Source organism: Columba livia, chromosome 3, assembly GCF_036013475.1.
Source record: "Columba livia isolate bColLiv1 breed racing homer chromosome 3, bColLiv1.pat.W.v2, whole genome shotgun sequence".
NCBI lineage: Eukaryota > Metazoa > Chordata > Aves > Columbiformes > Columbidae > Columba > Columba livia.
Genome location: NC_088604.1, coordinates 23,488,808 through 23,515,113, shown reverse-complemented (window position 1 = coordinate 23,515,113; position 26,306 = coordinate 23,488,808). Strand labels below are relative to the sequence as shown.

The 26,306-nt window shown below is 32.8% G+C and overlaps 1 protein-coding gene across 2 annotated transcripts in view; it reads left to right on the top strand.

Moving 5' to 3' along the window:
- Positions 1 to 26,306, top strand: part of CSMD1 (CUB and Sushi multiple domains 1) — a 1,084,328-nt gene that overhangs the window by 962,222 nt on the left and 95,800 nt on the right. For both annotated transcript variants that reach the window (XM_065056058.1, XM_065056057.1), the window contains exons 42-47: positions 5,237 to 5,425; positions 11,033 to 11,210; positions 13,909 to 14,054; positions 14,722 to 14,802; positions 14,958 to 15,071; positions 24,381 to 24,569. In XM_065056058.1, coding sequence (XP_064912130.1) covers positions 5,237 to 5,425; positions 11,033 to 11,210; positions 13,909 to 14,054; positions 14,722 to 14,802; positions 14,958 to 15,071; positions 24,381 to 24,569 — 897 coding nt within the window. The remainder of the gene's footprint in view (positions 1 to 5,236; positions 5,426 to 11,032; positions 11,211 to 13,908; positions 14,055 to 14,721; positions 14,803 to 14,957; positions 15,072 to 24,380; positions 24,570 to 26,306) is intronic.

Below are 26,306 nucleotides of genomic sequence, written 5' to 3'. Positions count from 1 at the left end.
GTGCCTGTGCCATCTGTGGAAGTGTTCAAAGTCAGGTTGGACAGGACTTTGAGCAACCTGTTCTATTGAAATATGTCCATGCCCATGTTTGTTAGTTTGACTGAAAATGAATTCATTTTCTTCATGCAGTTAGGAACCTTTCTTCTTCATAGACAGCATGATCATTATTTGGACTTAGTTTGAGAACAAGAGATAGTACCCCAGGACAGAGTTAATGTTTTTAGTTGCTCTGGTTTGAGAGCCAAGGATATTTTGAGTGCTCTGCCCACAGGTGTGAGGCATCGAGGAAGAGGGGCATGGATGGGGCAGAGCTTGACTGACATCCAGACTGACCAATAAGAGTATTCCATTCCATTAATGTCATGATTCATATTTAAGGAGACTCAGAATCTTCTGGTCGCTGTCTCTTGCTTCTTCATTTGCTTTACTCTCTTTGTTGGAGCCAGTGGAGTTCTGTTCAGAACTTTCTTTAGATTGGCTTTTGCCATCCTGCCATTTGCAGAGGCCTCTGGGCCTTTCTGACTTTTTCTTCTTTTCTCTCTCCGGGACTGATTGTTGTGACCAGGTGCTGTTTCCTGGGACTGGCTGCTCAGTGTGGATGGAGTTCATGAGGAATTGCACTGAGTGTCTTTTATTTTTTTTTTATTTTTTTTTTATTTTTTATTTTATTTTTATTTTTTATTTTTTATTTTATTTTTATTTTTTTTATTTTTTTATTTTTTATTTTTTATTTTTTATTTTTTATTTTTTATTTTATTTTATTTTTATTTTTTATTTTTTATTTTTTTATTTTTTAATTTTTTTATTATTATTTTTTATTTTTTATTTTTATTATATATATGTATTTGCTAGTAGTGTATAGCATTTTGTTATTTTATTAAACTGTGTTTGTCTCAATCCAGGTTTCTCCCTTCCCTTTTGATTCTCTTCCCTCTTTGGAGGATGGGAAGGGGGCTGAGTAAGTGGCTATGGTGGTTGTATTGCTAGCTTGGGTTAAACCATGACACCATGACAGGGAGTTGGAACTAGATGATCTTTAAAGGTCCCTACCAATGCTAACCATGCTGGTCTAGTCTAGTCTAGTCTGAGAAATGGATTTTGTTCTTGAGTCTGTAGTTATACGCAGCATGATAGTAGAGGAATGTACAATAAGTAATGAAAGTATTAAGTAGCCTTAATTGTGAGCTTCCTAACATTTGAGTGTTTGCATGCTCTACTCTCTGCTAATACAGTTTTTCTGTAAAGTAGTTATTTCCATATTGAAGTTCTATAGATACATGTGGCACTTGCGAAGGCAATAAGTCACCCTAGTGTTAATGTAAGAAGGAAAATAAATTTAAATCATAAAAACAAGGGACCAGAAGATTGATTATGTTTACTTTGTGATTTACACTCTTATCTTTAGAATAGCAAATATATTGCACAAATAAATGCCAAATGTCAAGACAAGATAATTTTAAATTCAAGTATTTGACTGTTACCAATGTTGGAATTAAATATTTTTCTCAGATTACCTTTACATTGTGCTTCATTTCAGTCTCTCACTAGAGTTTTTTCTGCTGTGAAGTAGTATATATATTTTTTTAAAGCTCAACACCAAACAAGTCTTCGGCCATGACATTAATAAAAAAAGCTTTATTTTGTGACGTGTGACATCAGGATTTGTGGGTAATATTTGTGGGTAATGTTTGATGGTGATAACTGAATAATGAATTGCTCTGTTAAATCAGGTATAGTTGCATATATCAAAAGAGCAGAGAAGAATATAATTTGTATTTTCATTAAAACTATAAAACATATACCCTGAGTGGCCTATAAATCATGATATCATAGTCAGATGGATCACCTGACTTATAGTTACTCCAGTAATTTATGAGTCATCCATAGGTTTTAAACCACAAATCACATGCAGGGTATCTTCACATTTCAACTTTTTTCTTTTTTTCTTTTTTTTTTTTTTTTTTTTAACTATGCTCTGCTTATGTGCAAATGCTTTCAATCCTGACTGACCTTCAAATTTCTGGTAATCTGCTTTAGGCAGAGATTCTATTCTTACTAAAACAAATATTGGAAAAACCCCAGAAGTTTCTGTATGTGTTCTGTTTACCATATTTACAATAGGAGAAAAGCATGTGCATCTCTGAATAAACACTCTCTAGAATTTAGGCTAGAAGTTAGGCTTCATTATTTTCTATTAACAATCCAAGTGACTTTAAGGGATGTTGTACAGATAACGGGGACAGACAGAAGTTCATGTTCTTTCAGGATTTCCTCTTTCACCTGAGTTGCTCCTGTGTTTTCTTCTCATGTAGATCAGTGAGATAAATTTTTTTCTGAAATGAATTTTTAAGACTAATGTGAAGACCATATTATAATGCATTTAAAATGTAACATATGAATACTGAATTGCAACAAATTAACCAAAAAGGAAGGAGATTTTTCATGCGTATTCATCTCCACAAAAGGTTGTACAATCGAAGTTTAAAAATTCCAACACTCCTTGTCATTGTTCCAAAACACTGTCATTGTAACTGTTGGGCAAGGTAGTGCTGCACCTTGTAGAATAAATCTGGGACATCCTCTGACCGTCCAGAAAAATCTATTGTGTTTTAATAAAACTTCACTAAGTATGTTTTTATATAATTTAATGTAGTAGTCTTAATATGTCCTGTACTCTTAAATAATCTTTCTAGTACTCTATTTTGTATAAAGATGTTGATAATAATTATATTATCTGTAGTAGTACTATATGAATAATGATAGCAGGGTAATAATAGCATTAAAAATTAATCAGCCATTACTATATTTAACACAAAATTTTAATGAACCATAATTAAGCTAGAATAAAGCTTTTTTTTAATTTCCTTTCCAGTAGCAATTAATTCTGATTATTAACTCTTCATTTTCTTTTCTTAATTCTTTGTTATTTGTTGGAAGAGGAGTCTGAATTATTAGCAGGTTTCAGAATATTTATGGTACCTCTACATCTCTCCCAGTTTTGTAATGTTACTGTCCCTGGATTCTGGATTCACTGAATGAATTAGGGAAAAGAATAAAACTTTCTCAAAATAAAACTGTTTATTCCATAGCATGACTGTAATCAGCAATGACTGAAAAACTCATGACACTAGCTGTACTTTAGTGAAGAAATGAAGTACAAACTTAACTTTAAATGACTACTTAAGCACACCTAAGTTATATGTTTAGCTTAATCTTGCTGAAATGGCTTAAGTAATCTAATTGGTAATAGTAAGTATAGACTTCTAGGATGGACATGTCCATACTGTAATTATTAGCTTTGAAAAAATAACAAAATACTTTGTTCTAGAATATGTTCTTCATCTCTCTTACTGTATTTTGAGAGCTTGGACTTAATGGTACGTGTTAGTATAAAGCAGACTCGTGTTACTGCTCTTATTTGAACTTTCTTACCCTCTGACAGAAGTATTTCATAACCATAAATGGAAGACTCAGAGAAAGCCGGTCATTCATTTTCTCAATAATTATTTCTTAAATAGCAGTTACTTGATATCACTGTGAAGTTGTTTGTGAATTATTATACGTAATATTTTTATTTATTTTATATTATTGTTATATCTTAGTAAATGTTAATAATGAAAGCTCCCTCTGAATTTTCATCATGCTATGAATTAAATATCTTTAATAAAATACGATTTTGATGTCCATTAAAACATAAAAAATAACATTAAATGTGATAAATCATTAATTATTCCTTTTGTGTAGAGGTATATCTAGTACAAACTTTTTCCCTAGTAGACTTCTGTAATTTTTCGAGATCTTTCTGATGTTCTGTGGCTTTATAGTCGCTTTATAGTCTTTCACTAATTCTTTCCTATGTTTTTGATTAGGTGATTAATTTTGCATAGTTTTATTATTTATTAAAAAATGGGTTGTGAAATCTTATATTTCATAACATTTTAATGAATGCACAAATTTGCTGTGTCTTACTAGAATACTTCCTATAGAGTTTAAATGTCAAAACACATTTAAACAATTATTGTGATTGTGTGCCAATTTGTTGTTAAAATCATTGTACAATTTTATTGATGCAGGTAATGAACAAACTGGAATATTGCTATTTAAATAAATATAAGCCATTGTAGTAATAGATATGCTTATCCTCAATTCGAAATGTTTGGTTTGCTTCACAGTGCTCATAGTGCTGCAAAACTCCACATTTTGTTGTGCTGCAGTTGCATCCATTCCTAGTAGATGACACATAGAACATTATAAACATATATGAATGTTATGAGAAAAAAAGTCTCAAGTTCTTATACCACCATTAATTGTATAAGTATACTTGCATATTCATTTTAAAATAGTGTTTTTAAATTTGGGAAATTGCACTGTGAACATGTTCATTCAATAGATATGCATTTTTAATTAGTATACTTTAATTTCAGGCATCATGGACAGATTTATTTTCCTAAATAATTCTACTATTTCTTACTTCGAATGAATTGAATTTTTTCTTATAAATTGGGGTAGAAAAAAGTTATTTGAAAACTTCTGTGATAAGTTTTAATCATCAGTCATCTATTAAATTTGGTCAATTAAATTATTAATATTACTGTGAGCAGCTTTTGGATTCAATGTTGCTACATTCAGAGCACTTTTTTAAAAAAAAATTTCAGACTTAACATATTAAACAGAGCATAAATAGAGTTTATGAAAATGCTAGACATACTCATAAAATTATGTCACTTAGTGACCCACTGAGTATATCCATCTTATTTATTAAATAAATTAATTCCATGTATCATGTTAAAAAAAAATAAATATGGTGTTATAAAGCTATTACTTCCAGACTTAGTCTAGAAATTTATTTAAAAATAAAGATGTAATTTATATAATATTCAAATCTGAAGATTAAATGTGAACTAGTAAAACAATATTCCATCTTCATGCCCTGTACCAAATGTTTCTTTATTTTCCTCTTTAAATTCCTGATGTAGGTAGTAATTCATTCTGTTCCAGATTTTGATCTTTCCTATGCCTTGTCTCTAAAGTTAATTTTTTCATTCATTTATCAAGATCTAGATAGTCCAAATAGATGATATATTTCTTGTTACATGCTAATCACTCTATTACTGAAGTTTGGCAGTTCAGTATTTCCTATTTCCTATTATGGAATGTATTACAGAATTTATATTGTTGTTTACATCCTGTTTCGAGAGCTGACTAAGCAATAAAATGTACTTCTATTCTCTTCCAGCTTATGAGTTACAGAACTGCCCTGATCCTCCTCCTTTTTTGAATGGATATATAGTCAACTCAGATTACAGTGTGGGTCAGTCAGTATCATTTGAATGCTATCCTGGATATGTTTTGAGGGGTCAGCCTGTTCTCACGTGCCAACACGGAATCAACAGGAACTGGAACTATCATTTCCCCAGATGCGAAGGTAACTTTCTGGTAGTACCTTTGCTTCAGAACTCACAATACTTTCTGATTTTTGTTTACTTGTTTGTGTGCATGTAGGTAATGTATCATTTGGTCAAGAGCTGCACCTCTATCCTAATGTGTAATATAAACAACTTCAGTCAGAATAGTATGTGTTTTTATAAATAATCAGTATTTTAAGAATCACATTGATTAGCGGTGATTTATTGTTCCTACTGATATCTGTCCATTGTATTGATTATAAGAACTCATGATACTGCCAGAAATTATCTTAAACTTTTTGCAATTTATTTATTTTCCTTCTTTTTTTTTTTTTTTTTTTTTCCCTGATTTGAGGGCAAGGGAGGCGGTGCACAATGTAACACATAAAATTTTCCATTGCAAAGTTTGTGCTTGGACTTTCATCTAAAAAATACAAGTACAGAAGAAAAATTCTGATATTCTTTTAAATCTTCAGAGGCTTTAACAAAGTCCCATATAGGGTGTTATAATAAATCTGGGAAGTCTTTGTAGAGAGCTGAAGTGATGCTTAATTACTCCAGTTATGTGCTTTTATTCCCAAGGGTGCTGTCTTTAAGCGCCTCCTGAATTATATGTTGAATGAATGGGAGGATTCGACATTTCAAGTTTACACTTAAATATTTTACAAGTCCTATTATAGGTATGTAAGACCTGACATTGATTGTGATCTGTAGCTCCCTGTAGCTTTTAAAGTAAAAATCAAAGCACTTCACAAAATATTTTTCTATGTATTATGTGAATTAATAAGTTTTTAATTTTGAGCTCTAAGAAAAAAAATCAAATATGAGGAAGGACTATTTAAAGAAGATATTTTTAGTTAAAGGAGATTGGGTTAGGTTTTCAACTTTATCAGTGTTTTGAAAGAAAATACTTGGAAAAAAAATACATGGCTATTCATGATAAAACTCCACTATAAACAAATATGAAATATTTTCCTCACATTAAACATACGGTAAAGTTTTACAATAATCTTTAAAGAGTGACATAAAAGTGTAAAGGATGATGACAGAATATTATTAATATATGTTCCATATACAATACAATGTCAGGGTGAAAAGAACAGTTAGAGTTGCAAGCAGAATATGAAGTAAGCATAGGGACTATCTTGTCCTGAAATAATTATGCCAATTTCAAAAAATGTGGGTAAAAAACATCTGAAGAGCATATGGAAGATATGAAATAATTATTTGATAAAATAACTTCTGTCTTTATATAACAGATATGAATATGAATTCCTCAACTAAATTATAATCTTAGTGTATTTTGTCCTTCTAAATCTTGCAGCCTGATGATATAGGTTTTTAAAACTCATTACGATATCTTCTGCTGGTTAGCTACAATGTGCCTTATCTTGTATAAAAATAGAGAAAGAAAGTACTTTGAAGGACTTAAAAATATCAGAGAATATATGTTTTCTTCCCTCTTCCCTTTAAGGTTGACATACACTCTTTGCACTCCTAGGCGTTGCAGATACCAAATCCGTATTGTCCCTATATCATTTTATTTTACTAATTAAAATGAATTTTTGTAAACATTAATTTCTGAGATGCAATTTGAAATGTTTATCAGTGCGAAAACCCATTGTTTTCCATATCTAGATTCTTAGATTTCTATACAAGTCATAATCTGTTCTCTTTGTAAATTGTTTTCAAATCCATTGTATTTTCTAGTAGTTCATTGACTATTGTTGTAGCTTTAGTATGAGATTTTTCTAGCTATATCTCATTCTTTTTTATTAATATTTTTTGTTATTAAACTTTTGGCATTTGGGGTAGTCCTACTGATATCTTAACAAGATAAATATGGGAGACTTTAACTTAAAACATTGGTCTTTTACAGCACATATTTTGTGGATCCTTTTTGTAGTGGTAAAACAGAAATTAGAAGAATAAGATGTATAAATTAAAGTTAAAATGAGAGGATAGATAAGAAAAGTAACTGTTGTGTCATTCACCTTTGAGAAATAATCTTCTAGCCTCCTCACTGGTTAAGAAATCGAATCAATATCACGTCATTCTGTTTCATTATCCTGGCCCATAATAAAGCTCTCTATTTTTTACATAATTAAAATAAAAGCTTTCCTTCATGTTTAATAAGCTGCTTCACCTTTTCCTAATCAAAAAAATGCTGTGTGGGGTATCTCTCATCTTGGAACATTCAGATAAGTTAATTTCCTCAGTCAAAACAACAGAAGAAGCTACCGAAAGTGTCTTTGCTAGGTAGCATTACAGCACTTCAGCATTAACACTTCAGTACGACCTTTCCAAAGCCTGTAAAATTAATGTTCAGACACTGCCAAGCAGAATCTTTAACACTAAGTACTTTTAGAATCCTTTAGAAACACCTAATTTCAAAATTCAACACTTTTTTTTATTTTCCAGATCATACAACTCTTCTTCCTTTCTTCCTTTCTTCCTTCCTTTCTTATCCTAAGTTAAGCTTTTTTTCGAGTCAGGCACCTTAGCCTGATTCTGTTTTCTTCCACAGCAGTTTTATGTCAATGTATCTGCAGTGACCAGTTGTCCGTATTGTCTTACTAGTTAAAATTTGAATGAAAGTTCTCTGCTAAAGAAAAAATGTCTTTAAAAGTATTTTTTTATATTAAATGTTAAAAATTTGAAGCTTTCTGAGATTTCATGGGCAATTTTTTGCTATAATTATAAGGCTGTTGTTTGTCACCTAGAGCACTACGGCTAGAACCTTAGGTCTTTTCTTCTAGATTCTTACACCGAGTCATCTGAGATCTGTGGCATATGGCTGTCTAGCACCCTTTAGGACATCCAGATGTCCATCTTAAACTAGTAAACCAAGCCTTGGATCTACAGAGTTTTATTCCCATTCAGAAGACAGATTTGTTGGTTTTGTGCTCTGTGATGACAGGATGACATGAATAAACTTGCTGTCTCATGGGGTGGAAGATGGGCATCCTCAAGTTCATAACTGGCATTGTTGTCCTTGAGGTAGATCACTTTATATGAAAGTTCACAATACGAGCTTCTCTTCACCATGTAGTCCTCCCTAATACTCACAATTTTTTTTCAAGTTATTGTCATCCCCACATAGATTTCTGCTGCTTTATTCTAGATCGTGGTACTTGAAGTCAACACCCCTTCTTCTCTAAGGCAAACAGTTATACCAAGCAGAGCTTGGTATGTATATACCATCAACAGTTGTGGAAATTCATGCAACAAAGGGGTTAAATAGTTATCAACCAGATTCTAGTATAGGCATGTTGAATGGAGAATAGAGGAGCAGAATGCAGGTTCAAAGCTGTAGCCTGGCACTGGAGGACTGTCTGAGCAGGATGAAAATATGTATGTTTTTGGAAGCCATCTCCATTCTCATTCATATTCTCCACTGTGTAGCTGGTGATGTGAGATACATTTAAGAGCTTAATCTGTGTATAAAAGAAAATTAAATTAATTTTTGCTCACAAGATCATAGTCAAACTTGTCACATATTCATGCTGTAAGACTTCACTCCCATGTAATCAGGTTGTCCTAATGAGATACCATAGCTGCTTTTGCATAACGTATGTAGCTGTCAATAAATGACCAACTAGGTTCAGCACCTTTGGGTGGATCTTTAAAAATATTTACTGTCCTTCCATGCATAATGTTGTATCTAGAATTAGGTATGGGTGGGCATGGGAGAACATGGTATGGTATTCATGCATTTGTAAATCAGCATGTGTTCTACTGTTGGCATTTGAAAGTTTGAAAGTCTTGGTTATATGCTTTTCCATTTCAAAGAATATGTTTTTTCATACCTATGACACAAAATGCAATATAATAACTTCATTCACTTAGAGTGATTTGTTAATTCAAATTAAAGTTATTTTTGTCTTGTGTGAAATATAACCTGTTATTTCTGTTCAGTTCTCTGTGTCCTGTGATTTTTAAGAATCTTTGGAAACAGCCCAGTGTCAGCTGGGTGTATTGCTTATTCTATTAGACTTTTGTTATCTGTGGCTTTTTTTTTTCCGAAACTTTATCAGAAAAATCCTATATCTTAAATAGAATAGTTAAGGGATTTTCCATTTTTCACTATATTAGTGTCAGGAAGTGTATTTCAATGTAGTGAGCATACTTGTCAAAGCAGTTTTTCAGCTGTAAACACAGACTATTATGGAGAGAATAGGCTAGATTTCTAAAACCAGGCAATCTGAGAGTGGCGTACATGTAGGTGATTGAGAATAGTAAAAAATGGGCTCAAGTCACATTTTCATCACAGAACCATCAGAGTTGATAGAAATTGTCAGCTACCCGTGGGCTGTACATGCAAACAGGTATCAGACAGATAGTACCAATCCTTCATTTTCCTTAGCTCGTTACCTTTGTTAGGCACTAGAGGTTTGCAGTTCAGGAGCAAATGCCAATCTGTTCAAAGATGGGATGGTGTGCTAAATACATCATATTAGCTAGTACTTGCATGGATGAAGAAAATGAAGTGATTAAAGCCTCCTTAACCTGTCCTATAAATCCAGTGATTGTTAAAAGATTTCCTGCAAAAATCGTTACTTGTCAACTAGCCAGATGATCCTTTTACCCCAATGGTGTAGCAGCTTTTAACCATAAGGGAAATGTGACATCCTTCTGCATTTCTCAGTCCTTCTTCCTTCTTCCTTTTTTTCTTTTTTCCCTTTTCCCTTTTTGTTTTTTTTTTCCTTTTGTTTTTTCATTTTTTTCCTCCTTTTTTGCTTTATTTTTCTTTTTCCTTTTTCCTTTTCCATCACTTGTTAAAAGGTTTAAAAGAACAAAAGAGGGTCTGAAGGAGAGTCATATGAACCCTGACAATAACATAACCTTTATGGTAAGAGCTAATGAGAAAAGTTCCGGAGGTAGACTGAGTGCCCACAGATGAGATTAAGGTCTCACTCTAAGAGTAACACTACTTTTTATTAATGGCCATATGTCTACTCAGATCCAAGCTTGAATCCATAATCACTCAAATCCGAAAAACTGAGACTCAAAAGAGAGCACATCATTACATATTTGCTATCCATGAATTAAATCAACCACCTTTTCATGGTATTGATTTACCTACAGATTTCATTTAGCAGATGTATGCTGATCTGTGTCTCTGTCTTCATTTTACTTGGCATAAGAATTTTCAGTATCCAAACTGCAACTGAAATAACATCAAACATGGCTAAAAATTGTCAGAAATTTAGTAGAATGGTATTTGGTGTAGTGAAAGAACAATCAACCTTTTTTTTTTTTTTTTTCAGAATTGTATTCCATTTCAGTTATTAGAAAATACGCAGGGTTTGTTTGCTTATTTGCAAGCAAAATGTGTCCCTTTTAAAACGTGTGCTAACTTAGTTTTAAGAATTCTGTATAAAAGCAATAAAGTAGATTTTGATGGATTTTAAGAAATAATATCTGAAAGACATCAGGACAATTTCCTAGAAATAACAATACTTTCTGCCTCTGAGAAGCAACCAACCAAGGAAAAATGCTGCCTTGAAGATCTAGATTGTCTTGTCCTGTGGAGCTTTTAGGATTTGAGAGCATTTTGATATTCCGTTTATAACATCAAAAAGTACGCTTCTCGTCCTAATTTTTCATTTTTTTTTTCCTTTCAGCTCCTTGTGGCTATAATGTAACTGCTCAGAATGGTACAGTTTATTCCCCAGGATTTCCAGATGAATACCCAAATTCCAAGGACTGTACTTGGTTAATCATTGTACCTCCAGGACACGGGATTTATATCAACTTTACCTTACTCCAAACCGAACCTGTGAATGACTACATTGCAGTTTGGTATGCATTTTTTTAAAAAGAAAATTGATTTTTTTTTTTTTTTTTTTTTACTGATTGATCTATCCGATCTCACTGTCCCAAGATACAACTTTTCCTTAGTATTGCCCTTTAGGTTGTCATATGTGCTGAAGAACAGAATAAACAATTTCCACAATTTTATAAAAAAAAATAATAATATCATATAGCACTGCCTGAACTTTTTAAGAATATTGTTACAAAACTACTTTGAAACTCAAACTCAGTTATCAATCAGATCTTGTTTGAGCTTTATGTTTTCTAAGTGAGACCATATGTGGTCAAAGTGATGTAATAATCTGCATTATGTTGAATTATGTGTTCCATGAACATATGAGGCAATATATGTTAGTTGTGGCAAAACTTTTGAACATCTTTAGGCATTAAGTAATTCAAACACTAATTAAGATTTTCTTAAATTTTCTTAATATCGTAATATGGCTTATGGACATACTGTCTATATTTCTAAATCCAGGATTTCAGCCCTTGTAACCTCTTTAAGCTCATACCTTGTCTTTAAGCTTTGAATTGCATGTTCCTCTTCTCTGAACATGTATTTCTTACACCCTAAGCCCATCTTGAATTTGCCTTCTCAGCTGGAGGAAGAGATCTCAGGGCTGCTTAAATTCTTGCATAAGGATTTCCTGCACTGAAGAGCAGGCATAGATGATGCTGAAGTTTTTACATACTTTCTCATCGTGGCTAAATCTGGTCCTTACCACACATGATGTGCAAACGGACTTCTCTCTCACATATGCTACAGGCAGTTTGGCAAAAGAACAGTTTGCAGAGAATATAAGATGTAACTTCTGTGTGAGTCAGCTGCTCCCATCTCCCAGATAATCCACTGTTCATGTACATATTGCTGTCTGGGGTGAGTTTTTCCAGACAGCAGTACTGAAGTCCATATAATATAGGGAAAATTCAGCCATTTTATAGAGATGCGTAACTGTTAATGAACTGCTGTTTGGCTACCTCTGGTATTTGCATTACCTCTAAATCCAAGTCTAAAACACATCAAAGGTTGTCCTGCCTTGCATGTTAAATAGTAAAGAAAAAGCCTTCATTAATAAAGGTCCAACTGTATTAATGACTTCTACTTTCGTCCAAGCAGTTAGGTCCTAAAATTGTCAGCTTTTTGAATATGTTTGGATGAAGCATGTGCTGAATTCCTGAATTGTTATATTTTTTCAATAAAGATTTTACAACAACTGTTTTACAACTTACTTCTTTCAGTTCCCAACTGCCCGTGAACTACAAGCATGCTTTCTTTAGAGTTATTTTCTGAAGTATCAGCAATGGATAGCTCCTGAATTTGCTGTGAGGAGGCTGTTTAGTGTAATTTTGTTAAAGTCATTCATGCATATACCATTCACTCCTGTATGTAAAGTCAAATCCTAGTATGGTGCTTTTTAAAAAAAAATTCCTTTTATTTTTTTTTTCCCCTGGGAACAAGACATTTAAAATGAAAACTGAAGTAAACTACCAAGTTCCTATTCGATATTAATTACTTTCACTCTTGTTTTTGAGACACCAGGAAGAAGAAAATACATTTTTATGCCAAGACACCCCTATTTTCTTGTTGTGATCACTAATACCAGTGTATAAATTGGAAGTCTGAATAATCTTGGGAAAGTGAACAAGAGAAAAATAATTAATTAAAATTAAATTTTAAAAATATAAGTTTTATGTACAATTTATATCTATGGCATACATTCTTTTAAAACTTGAAGCAGAGTTTGTTCATATGGTGGATTTTTGTTTTTATGAACAGATTATCTTGATTATTTTCAGACAGACAAATATTAGTTAATGCTTGTTTTTTTAACAATACAGCTGAGGTGAACACATATCCCTCTGATTTAAAGACAGTGAAAAGTCAAAAGTTAACAGCTTTTAGAGAACTTCTAGATAATCTCTAACCTTCTAAAATACATTTCACAAAAACTTTTAATTCAGATTGGATTCATTACCTGTAATATGCAAAAATATGAGAAATGAGTGTTGCAAAGATAAAAAAATCTTTCAGTGATAAAAGCAGGGTTTTTAAAAATTTATTTATTCCACACATTCAGGCCTGAATGTTTTCAAAAATAATACTGAAAATGAATGGAGACTGAAGTTACCGGAGTATATTTCTCTTTGGGTGTCTATTCTACTGTTCAGAAACACAAATATCTCTTTTTTTCTTTTTTTTTTCTTTTCTTTTTTTTTTTTTTTCCTTAGGGCATACCTTTGAATTTTTGGAATTAATTTAAATAGCAGGAGTAATTTGCAAATTCCAAACCTCTGTATTTGTTAGTCATGAGTTAGGACTTCTAGGATCTGGGTCAAAAAATGTTAGAAATATGATAAGATTACAAGAGGTTTTTTGTTTTTTTTTCGTCTTATGTGTACCTGAGAAATTTTGGCATGAATAGACAGAATTTCAGCCAGATAATAAATTTCTTGCCTGTGGAAATATAAAAGCTATTGTAAAATATTCCTGGTCTCTCAAAAAATATTAGGCTTTAAAGTTAGAAAGAGTGTTCTGTGTTACTAGAATTAAAAAGAAGACAAACTCATTTTGATTTTTTTTTTTTTTTAAATAAAAAATTCACCTGTTCTCCAGATAGAAGAAATTGTTAATCTGAACAAAAAGTACATTATTTCCTCAGCTGATTTTTTATGTTTCCTTTCTTAGGGATGGTCCTGACCATAATTCACCTCAGCTGGGAGTTTTCAGTGGGAACACAGCTCTGGAAACCGCTTACAGTTCAACTAATCAAGTCCTCCTCAAATTTCACAGTGATTTTTCAACAGGAGGATTCTTTGTCCTCAATTTTCATGGTCAGTTTGCTTTGCCTCTTTAACATTACCACTATCAATAAGTGAATTTTAAAAATGTTTCTGAACTTTGGGATGTAGTGAATGATCTTAAATAAATTTACCATGAAAAGGTAGATATTAGCTTTTAAAATAATGCATTAAAATATTCTTAAGAACATTCATATGTGTCTTTGCATAAACTACATTTTATCTTTAATGTTGGTATCTAATACTGAGCTTTTACTTTTTGAATTCTTCTGGCCACTTTATTAGTTAAATTTACTTTTAATGTTCTGTAATAAAATTCTTCACCAGCTGGCTAATCCTAGGGCTCATGATCAGAAAGGCTGATGGGATGGTGTGGGAGGGTCGAACAACAACTTTAACTCTGATAAGCAGCAAAATATTTTGTTCAAAGTTACAGTCAGGGCTACAGGACATGCAAATTAAGCATTCGATAATTCTAGTTCTAGCTAATAACTATATAAGCAGTGCAGTGTGCTATCTATACTCAATTTTTTTAGATAATATGCTATGTCATGACATTTAACTTGGAAAAATGTTGTAACTGAGACCATGAGGTTCAGTTCAGTTTTGGTAATTTTGGAAGTGTAAATAGGAAATTAATTTTCTATAAAATAATTCTTAATACACGGGTATTTATTTTTTTTTCCACTTAAATTTGCAGCTTACCAGCTGAAGAAGTGCCAGCCTCCACCCACAGTTCCACATGCAGATTTGCTTACAGAAGATGGTGACTTTGAAATAGGTGAAAAAATAGTATCACATTTTCTATCTTATGTTTCCACTTCAATTCTAATTAAACAAAACTATGAATGTGTTTCATCTTCCACCTGAGATTTTGATATAATTCCATTTGAGTGTTTTGGGAGGGTTTAACTTTTTCATCAATAACTTTTTCAGGAGATTTTGTGAAGTACAAGTGCCATCCTGGTTTCACTCTTGTTGGACAAGATATATTGACTTGCAAGCTAAACACACAGTTGCAGTTTGAAGGTTCCTCTCCATTTTGTGAAGGTAAATATATGTTTGCGTGGTCTGTACATCATTAGTATGCATCCTTTCAAATCTTCTTATACATTAAGCATCAATTTTTTGGACACTGTATTATTATTAATGTTTAAAAGAAAAGTTTCCATTAATTTCTTCAATATCTAAGAAGTGAAAACATTTTCAAATTGGCCTCTAAAATTTTTGCACAGATATGCAATTCTTTAGAATAGAATACAAGTGACTTTATCAATTTAACTACATCATTAATGAAACACTGATTTATGAAAGTCATTTAAATTATTTAACATTGTTTCATATCAAACCAAATATTTATTTTCACCTCTGAAGAGTTTTGAAAATATTTATTTAAATTAAGCTTTCCAAATAAATGAAGAAATGATTGTCTCTTTTTTCACAAATATCGTGACATTGTATGACAAATATTTTCTAAAATAATATGTAGGAACCATAAATTAATGGAAGCACTAACAATCTTTCAGCTACCTGTTTATAATTACAGTACATTAAACAAGGAATTAAAAAATTTAAAATGAATAATGTTTAGGTGTGCATTCATACACAATTTGTTCACCTTCATGGAAAACAAGTAGATCTTGGAGATTTATACTCAGTCCTCCAAATTAGGTTTTTCAACAGATGCTGTTGGTTATTTTTAGTTCAGTTTGGTTTAGCTTGTTAACTAGTGAACAGCAAAAAGATTTTGGAATGTTGAAAAAGTGATCGAGAAAGCATCTGTAGAATTTTGTCCAGAAGTACCTCATATTCTTGGGAGAAAAAAAAAGTCACTGATGAGACACCATCACTGAAATTTTAAGGATGTCAAAAAGTGATCAGAAGTTCTCATGTTAATAATACATTAACAAGGATTAACTCTGATCTATAATATGTAATTATGGATGGAGGTTCTATAAGTAATCCATTCCTGAGTACAGTTTTCACTCACCTTTCTTTATGTGTGCATGCAATAATCTGGGACCTGTCATAGATTGAGAGATGAAAATGTCATGTCCCAGTTTTAGGTGGAAAAGATTCAGTCTTCATTTCAGTATCCTTGCCATAAAATATGCAAAAATCAATCAGAAAATTGTGTATTTCTGTATACTTATTGATCAGACAAATCAATAGTTATTGATGTTTGGGTTTTTTTGTTGTTTTGTTTTGTTTTGTTTTGTTTTTTTTCCAATCGCTGTATTTTGATAAGATAATTGTGTTGCAAAATCCAGCTTTGAATTTTAAGTTAACAGTAACAACAGCAACTTAGTTCTTGACTGTGTAAATTTTCATGTAAATAAAAAATGAAAGCCTAAAATCAACTAAAAAATTATTGTAAAAACTACAGAGATATTAGAAGCTTCTGATAATGATTAGTCATCTGTTCAGCACAGGGGAGTAGTTTATTTCCAACAATTCCTGCAGATTCTTTGGAAACTAGGCACTTTCTCTGATGGTAGCAATGCTTTTTCTTTGTAGTCCTTTGAGACATTGTAGACAAAAGTAGCAGCTCTGCACTTCCCTCATAGATTTTGTAGATTTTGGGATTTTCTTCTGTTTCTCTTATTTGCTATTTATTGTTTTTCAAAACTACCCTAAAGTTACTAGAATTTTATAAGTTATTCCTAATAATCGATTAGCAACATCTTTGCTACACATTTTTTACATGAAAAGGATTAAATAACACAGTTCCAGTCAAGGAGTAGATTACCACCTGTTAATGTCTTTCAGTCTTATATTCTGTTAATATGAATACAGCAGAACTTTATTGTAGAGAGGACATAAAATGAAATTACCTGATAACAACAACAACTAAAAAGCTATTGGAGTGATTCAGAGACAGAAGACAATTGAACTGGAGTCATTAAAGATTCTGGCACAGGTATTTTGGACAGACATAGAAGAGCAGTTTCTTTAGGTAACTAGGAATACAACTGATTTCCTTTCTTCAGACAAGTTGTATCTTTACATAAATTTAATTTATTGTTCTCTGGAAAATGGAATTACTTGTTTCTATTTTCATCCCAACTTCTCTAATACCTCTGTCTGTCTACATGGATTATTGCTACGGAGATAAATGTTGACTTGAATTCCTATGTTACAATAACATTCTAGCTTATATTTATTGCTATTTCTTCTAGATCATATGGAATGTTGGTAGATCATTTAAAAGTTGTGCTTTTAATTACCATCTTTATGGTATTTACTCTTAGATAAATATATGAAAGTACTCATGTTATGCTCTGAAAACTCAAGTGTCTGAAGGAGAGAAAAACATATCTCTGGATCAGACTATAAATCCCATATACAAGACCATATCCTCTATTTTCCATCTCTGCCACTGAACAATAAAGACTTTCTAGTGAAGAACATAAGATCATTACAAGCAGGCAGATAATTAAGACCTCCACCCAGCTGTAGCTAAGCCACTCTTAAGCTAGCAATGTTCTTTGTATTTTGAAACTTGTAGGGCTATTTCTTCAATGGATGTATTCAGTCCCATTTTGAGCCCATATAAGTGTTTTAAATCTGAAAGTTTTGTGCAAGAAGTTGTACAATTTATTTATGTAATATATGAAGACGTTTTTCCGTTTCTCCTCTTTGAACTTGGCACCTGCTGTTTTCATGTCATGTCCTCTAGTTCTCATGGGTGAAGAAACAGTAATGAGTTGTTCTCTGTTCAGCATATTTATGGCATGGTTTTATAGATCAGAAGATATTTCATACCTCATCATCCTTGTCGTCCTTCTCAATACCTTTTCCAATTCTACTCTTTCTTTTGAGGGGATGCAATATAGAACAGCATTTATACAATACTGTCTGATCCTAGTAGACTAGAAAAAAATATTGCCATGTAATTTGCATATTGTATTTCAAACTAACTTACGGACTGCTTCCTTGTATTTCTGCATTTCACCCATAGATTACAATTCTTTATATTGTCCTTATTTGGATCGGCTTCACATTTTTTAAAGATGCCAGAAAATTTTTCATTTTCCTAAGCTATGCCACTATGTTGTAGTAGGCAAGAAATACATTTATATGATAGAAGACCAGATTCTAGGATACTGTATACAAGTCTGATGACATATCTGACAGGCAAGAAAAATCAGTCTCAGTCACCACTTCTACATCATTCTGAATGAATGACTTCCAGAGCAGTTCTAATGCCATCACACCATAATTTTCTTACAGCTCCCTTTCCCTTCCTGTCTTATTCATCTGAAGACAGACTTTCTCATAATGCTTGGTACAAGTGCAGAGCCCTTAGCACCCTGTAGAAGATGCTCTTATGGTGCATGACTTTATGTTTATCAGTAGCTTACCATTTGTGATTTGCATTTTTACATTTGGAGCCTCTGCTCTCAATCCTATCCTTATATCCTCTTGTTTTAAATGTATTATTTCCGTTTTTAATTCCTGTTTGGGAAACAACAGGATTATTAGGCACAAAGATTGACATACTGCTCAAAACACTTAAGTTAGAGAGGTAATGTGATAGTATTGTTGTAGTGTGGTGGTTTAATCCCACCTGGCAACTAGGACTGTGCAGCTTCTTTCTCATTCCCCCACCCCCAAGTGAAAAGAAATGAAAGGAAAAAAACAAACAAACAAACAAACAAAAACAAAAAAAAAAACAAACAACCTCATGGGTTGAAGCACAGCAAAGGAACAAAATAATAATAACAAAAATAATAATGATATCCAAAACAAGTGATGCACAATGCAATTGCTCACTGCTCGTGACAATTATAGCCTGTTTGTTCCTGAGCAGCAGTTGCCTCCTGGCCAGCTCCAGTTTATAAACTGAGCACAATGTCATATGGTGAGGAATAGCCCTTTGTCCAGCTCGGGTCACCTGTCCTGGCTGCCCCCTCAGCTTCTTGTGCACCTGGTAGAGCATGGGAAGATGAAAAGTCCTTGACTACCCAGCAACAACTAAAACCCCAGTGTGTTATTAACATTCTTCTCATACGAAATCCAAAACACAGTACTATACCAGCTATGAGAAAGAAAATCAAATCTATCCCAGCCAAAACTTGAACACCTAGTGTGGTGATGATATTTACGAATAAAAAGAGAAATCAAAGATGGAGACATCAGAAGTAGAAGTTAAGTCAAAAAATTTAGTCAGGCCTTCCCCAAAACAATTGAATCAACTTTCTTCAAAAGCCACATTAGGTAATCTGTTTCACAAAACTGGGATAAGGTTAGAGTGTTATGCTGCTGTGCAGAATTGATTCTCTTCCGACACTGCCCAACTGTACTCAATTACATGCAACTCTGCGGCATAAAGATCTTTTTTTATTCTCTGTTGTTTGTCTGTAAACATTGCCTGTATATGTGAGTTTGTGCAAACTAACAAATAACAATACTCAGAGTTTACATGTGAATTGTGATTAAAACTGAATATAAAATAGATTGCCTATATCCTCCAATATGCCCAAAGCGTTTTTTCTTTCTTTCTTTAAATATTTATTCCAGTTATCATTCCAAAACATTTTACAATATCTACGTTTAAGCTCATGGGATATACTTATAAATAAATTATAATTAAATATTTTCTGGGTCTCAAGTGTTTAATCCTGTGTTTTGCACCTCAGATTTTTCTTTGCTGGTAAACTTCACATCAGTTGCTAAACTTCTAAATGTTTAGGGAGTTGAATTATCCTGTAACTTAGCTAACAGAAGAGAGTCCAGAAGGTATCAATATAATACTGAAGAATGTCATGTTAATGTGTAAATTGATTGACAAATAAAACAGTATTAACAGTGCAATATCTATGCTTCAACTGAAGCAATTTATGTGACTTTGCATTTAGGAGTATTTTGGTTTGAAACACCATACTAAAGATGATACTAATTTTGAAGAACAAAAGGGTCCAAATTGCAGATTTCTGTTTTCACCTGTTGTGTGTATGATACCAAGAAAATGGCACTATGGAGTTTATTTTTATTTAATTGATAAATATGAGTTATTAATTGTATTGGAAAATGGATGTGACTTTTGTTTTATAGAGCAAGGTAAAGCAGTCTCAATGACTCAGTATCTCAAGTTTATTTCTATAACCATATGCATCTTGTAAAATGTTTCTATCTAGCTTCCACCTTAGAGGTCCAATCATGTAATAAACAGCTAAGCTACACTGGGGAGAAAGTTGGTGAATAATTCATTGTGGTGGAGAAAGAGAACCAGCAAAGTCTACCAATTTGCTATGATGCAGCCAGACTCCCAGACTGCAAAGGAGCAATACAGTGTCTGCCATCCAGTGTTCTTGAACTACTCCAGAACTGTTCCTCTCATGATTCCTTGTCATATGTCTCCTGCGAATGGCTGAGGTTGGAAGGGACCTCTTGTCTAATGACTTAGCCATAGGAAGTACATTTTGGCCATAGGAAGAGTTAGAGCTATACCTTGCTGTGTAGAGAGATGTGGTCACTTCTGCTCTAGCACAGGAAAGGTACTGAGCTATTTACAGCTTAGAACTTAGAACGTTTTATTTTTACTTGAATTTGCTGCCCTAAGGATACACTGAGGGAGGCCTCACAAGACACTATTTTTGACTCCGTACCACGGAAGAATACTCCAGATCCTCTTCCACCGCTTTTGCGTACTATTTGTGCTGATTTGTAGTAAAGTATTGTTTTCATACAAACAATACTTCTTCCTTTTGGAAGTTGTTCTTTCAGTATAGTTTTGAAGTCTTCCAAGTAAATGCAATAGAATATATAGAGGAAAGAATTTTTTTCAAGTACATTGTCTGACCTTTAAGCTGTTTTTAATATTCGCCCACAAAATAGGTGTTCTTAATTACAAAGCAACATCATAGTTTTCCTCAATTATGAGAGAAGGGCATGAGGAAACATCTGCAAAAGACACGTTTTCCCCTGTGGTAAAAAAATAATTTTCAGGTCCCTTATTAAGAATCAACTATGAGGAATGAGAAAGTTAGTAGCAGAGTTTCTCTGTTAATAATAAGTTTTACCTGCTTTTGAAAAAAATTATTTTTGTTATTGTTATTTTTTCAAACCTAGAAAACAAGCTGTCTCCTTGCCTTTTTTTCTGTCTCTCTTTTTGTCTCTGTCCTTTACAAGAAAAATTAGATGATCTCAGTGCAAAGCAGGTGAAAGAAAATGGCAGAAGTAATTTCTGTGAGTTTGTTTGGTTTTTTTCTCCCTGCAATTTCCTAGTCCTGTCTGTTTTTCTCTTTGCAGACCATTCTTATAATGACCAGTTCTCATATGAAGTGTTTTCAGAGGTTTCTGAGACACTCACAGTCAAGGTGTCTGTGCTTTCCTGGGTCTTTCTTCCTATTCTGACATTTGTTTTTCCCAAAGGAAAGTAGCAATTTTCACTTCTCTGGATTGGTGACTTTTCTGTATTTTTTTCACTGCATTTCCTTCTCTGGCTCCATTTCTTTCATATACTTTCAGTGGGTTTCTTGAGTTAGTGAAGAATTTCTCAACACTTCATGATGTTTACAACTCTGAAGACCAGCTCTTTACCCTCAAGTTGCTGTAGTAGACTTTATAACAAACAGTGCAATGAAACCAATACTGGATGAGTAAAAGCCATCTTCTTTTTTTAAAAATAGTCTTGTAGCATAAACAAATAATACTACAGGGCAAAGCAGGTTGTAGAACTGTGTCATGTCAGCTACTCTTCATAACTGATGAGAACTTTTATTGAATCTCTGACAAGAAATGCCACACAGCTAGCCAAACTTCTGTCCAGGAATAACTCTCATGTATTTAAATAAGGGAAAATAGATATCATTATTTATCTGACAATATGTTTCTGCCCAGTGTTGTTCTATGATACTTTGCTGTTTTACTTGTACTTGCTGCAGATTGATGAGTCAGAGCACTTGTTGACTGTATTTTCTCAAGTTACTCTTCTATTATTCTGAAGAATATAGGAAGTCAAATAACAGTGTCTTTTACAATAATGAGAAAGAGAAGCTACTGTCTTTAAATATGTGCAATACTGTATTCTTACACAGAAGCTTGTATGAAATTTCTGAGTGTAATTTGGCTACATATGTTTCTATCTCAAGAAACACTTCCTGAATTAAAATTGACAAGAGGATTCTTACCACTTTATATAACATTGCCCCATAGACTTTCCTTCTCTTAGATGTCTTTTATGAAAAATGGATTTACATTGTAGAGATATTGTCTGTTAAAGGCAGTGCTGTCAAATGAGAGCAGAAAGGGACACATGCCAAGGAAAAAATATTTGTTTGCCATTTTTTCCCCAGCCCACACCTTGTTCTCCCTGCTTGACAGTATGTTCTCACTTGCATATTACATCCCTCCTCCTTACAGGCTGACAATTTTAGCTCTGACAGAAGAAATTTTTTAGCCAAACAAGACGATGGGGAGGAGAGGAAGAGAGGGTTTCAAAAATCCAATATTTCTTCCTGCATTTGCTGGCATGATAATGGTACATATTCTCCAGTCTAGTACAGTGGGCTAAAGAAGAAAATATTATGACAAAAATGAATAATAAGTAGTCTTTCACACTCCCCACTCTGCTTCTTGTATACCTAAATAATCAGAGTGGCTTTTAGATAAGTGATTTATAATTTATGCTAAAGTATAAAATAATCACAACTGAAGAAAAATCACCCTGAATTTGTGCTGAAGGCTCAACCTATAAGTCAGATCTAGGGAACTCTTGGAACAGTCAGAAAATAACTGTTTTGATGTTTGTTTAATTTATTTTCTAAACTTTGGTACCATTAAGGAATTGGTATTCCTCAGAAAATGAGTTTGTAGGTTAAGTTTGAACCTCTTTCTCATTTAATGTATCATTATTTAAAATATTACAAAGATTCTGTGACTCTCAATGGAATGTTGTGTTAACCAGCTCAGGCATGTACACTTTCTCTTACCTTCCACACTCAAGTCTGAAAAACTGTATCTAGGATAAAGAAAGGACAGGAGTAAGCCAGATTCTCAAAGGTAAAGGTCTATCCACTATGTAGGAAAGTGATGGTTAATTTATATGTGAATTCTTCGATAAAACTCCTACTTTGTTTGCATTGTTGCTTCTGTTTGAGGGTTCAGATTTGTGCCCAGTGTATGGATCAGAAGGTAAAGGCTAGACATCTTTCATAAAGTATAGTATAAATTCCTTCTCTACCAATATGTTTAATTTCTTTGAGAGTATACTGTTTTTCCATAAGTGTACAGCAAAATTCTTCTTGGCTGCAACTGAACCTATATTTCACCTTCAAGTTAATAAAAGGCTAACTATGGAAAATAGTGCAGTTGTTAATGTTTGCTTCTGCTGGTTATGTAGCTTTTTTTTTTTTTTCTTGTAACATATTTTTTGATCTGTTTTTCTCCTGTTGTTATGTTTTCCAGATTTCCTATAGCCTTTAATTTATGCAAGTACTTGGGCACTGTGTTGAACAGTTTCCAGAAATGCATTTCTGTCAAGTTTTATTTGTGAATCTTACATAAATAAAATTGTTAATATGCACATATATTATGAAACTGTGGACAAAATGTATCAGACTTCAACAGCAAACAGACATGAAAAAATCAGTCCTGCATGAGTAGCAAATTGTTAAAGAAAAACAGTGACCAACAAAAGAATTTCTTAATCTAAACCAGTACTTAGGATATAAAATTTAAATCATTTTAATATAGTATACTCATTGTCATATGCAGAGATCATATACTCCTATAAATACAAGGTGGAACTGTTAATAAAATGTTATGAGTTCAGAGTTTAAATAACTGAGGAAGAAGTTGCCGAGACGGTCTTACTCAGATGAATTACAATTATATGTATCTAAAATAAACTCTTTGTCTGTAAAAAACCTGTATGTTTTCAAATTATCTGGTGTGCCTCGAAGCTCCAATATGTTTTCATGTTCATGTAACAGACTTCATTCTTCAAGGTGGGCAGGTTTTTTTGAAGAGTTCAAATAGAAGACAGCCACTAGGTTTCCAAACAAAAAGTTTTACCAGGACTTGTACATCACCTATGTGAATGTTCACACTAGCCAATATGAATCCCTTAACTCTAAATACTTTGGGTTGTTACAGATTTCTGGATTAATGTTTTACTGTAATTAGTATCCTGCTTCCTAAATGCCATGTTTATAAAGGTGGTCCTGTTTCTGTTTGTGCTAAAGGGAACTTCATTGTTCCTTCCATCTACAATATGATTTTAATGTGTTTTCATTTGGAAACTGAACCCAAAACATACGTATCTCTGAAAAATAATACTATATTTTTTACATGGAAAATAAACACTTTATTTCATTGCTATTCTTCTTCTTGTTCCTGTTGTGTCATTTTTAGCACAATGTCCAGCGAATGAAATTCGTACAGAATCATCCGGAGTGATACTCAGTCCAGGTTACCCAGGCACTTATCCCAACTCCCAGACCTGTTCTTGGACTATAAAGGTTGAGCCAGGATATAACATCTCCATCTTTGTGGAAATGTTTCAAAGTGAAAAGCAGTTTGATGAGCTCGAGGTATTTGATGGTAAGAGAGATTTACATTCTATATAACCACAAAAGAAAAAAATAGGTCAAATGGGGCTTGACTTCCAATTGTTGGTTTCATAATGTATTTGTCTAATTTAATAAAATTACCTGAGACTAAATACTCGAATTTGAGTCCGAATACCTAGTCTCTTTTCTCCATACCATAGTACAATCAATGCTGTACCTTGTTCGAACAAACCCTTGTTAAAAATTTTGACCATCTGTTTTGAGACAAATAGCAGAGAAATTATGAAAACTGATACAAGCAACTCAAATGACCCTTTTTAATTAACAGGCTATTATTTTTTTTTTTCCTTTACTGAATTCTGAGGTTATTAACCACTTGTTCTGTTCTCATTGATTTATGAGAATAACTAGTCCCTGATTGTTATTTAATATTTTTTTTTTTTTATTCCTTTGGAAACCATTATCCTATCTTCCCTCATTAACCAAGAATATATGATAACTATGATAGAACTGATTAATACTCACTATGGGAGCTTCATAAAATGAAAAATATTAAAAGGTCATATGTTCTAAAGTATCTTTCTCTAAGTATTTTCCTTAAGTAGTAGATTTTTAATGTCTAAAATTATTTTTAAAAATCAATTTTTGATAACAACATTCTGAAAAAAAAAAGCCACAATGGTTTTCATTATTTTAAAAAAGTCTGTTCATTAACATTTTTTCATCTTTGTAATGTTTGTGTTGATCCCTGTCAGTTTAGTGGAGAAAGCAGACTGAAAATATCTGTTAAGACTGTCTTTTCCTCCACTCTATCTTGTATTTAACAGCAGGACAATTCCTGGAATTTTTCTAGTGGTCTGATTGCTTTGTTTTCTTTTGAAAAATTCTGTTGAAACTGCTTAATGTTCCTGATGAAGGTTTTTTTCTTTCTTATATATTGAAATTTAATGATACCAGATTATTAATAATAGATCTGAGAGCAGAATTATCGTAGTTACTACATTTTAAGCGTTGTTATTTCATGACGTGAAATCACATTCTTACAAATTCATCTCTTGTGCGGCTCTACTGGAATCATTTTTTCTACCACCTACCAGCAAACTTAAATGAGAAAAATAATGTCATATTTATAAACTCTCAGTACAGTGCCATGTAGAGATTCCTGAGCTAGCTCTCAACAAGGTGCTATTTAAATATGGCATACTGCAGTGCCTTGCAAAGATACTTTTTTGTGTCCTTATGGCCATATTAACAATGTTCTTTGCTAGGCTAATTGGTCTCCATCCCAGCATGATGAGTTTGTTGGGGCAGAAGGCGATGCTGATGTGGTTGTACTGTTTCTGGTGATGGATATATTTTAGATTAGCTTGTTCAGAGCTAGCTTAGGTATTTCTCTGTATTACTGCAGTTTGCAATAAATATATATCATGGATTGGGACCTTGTGTAGTCCAAAACAACATACCTTCATTTAAGTTAGTAGAACTTCACAAGTCTATCTATATCATGTAAAGATATGTCACCAAACTTTATGCAGAAAGTATATAAAGACTGGCAAGACAACTTTTAGAGAAATAGTATTTGCTAAGGCACAGGTCTCTGTTTACTTTAAAAGGCAGCTTTAGAATGCAAACCAAAAATAGGGACTACACCTAACCGAGCACATTCTAATATATGGTGCTTCATCAGCTGCATGATTTTCAGTATAGGCACCCAGTCAATAAGGTCTGGTCAGCTGGAAGTAATAAGCCCATTAGCCATTACCACTTC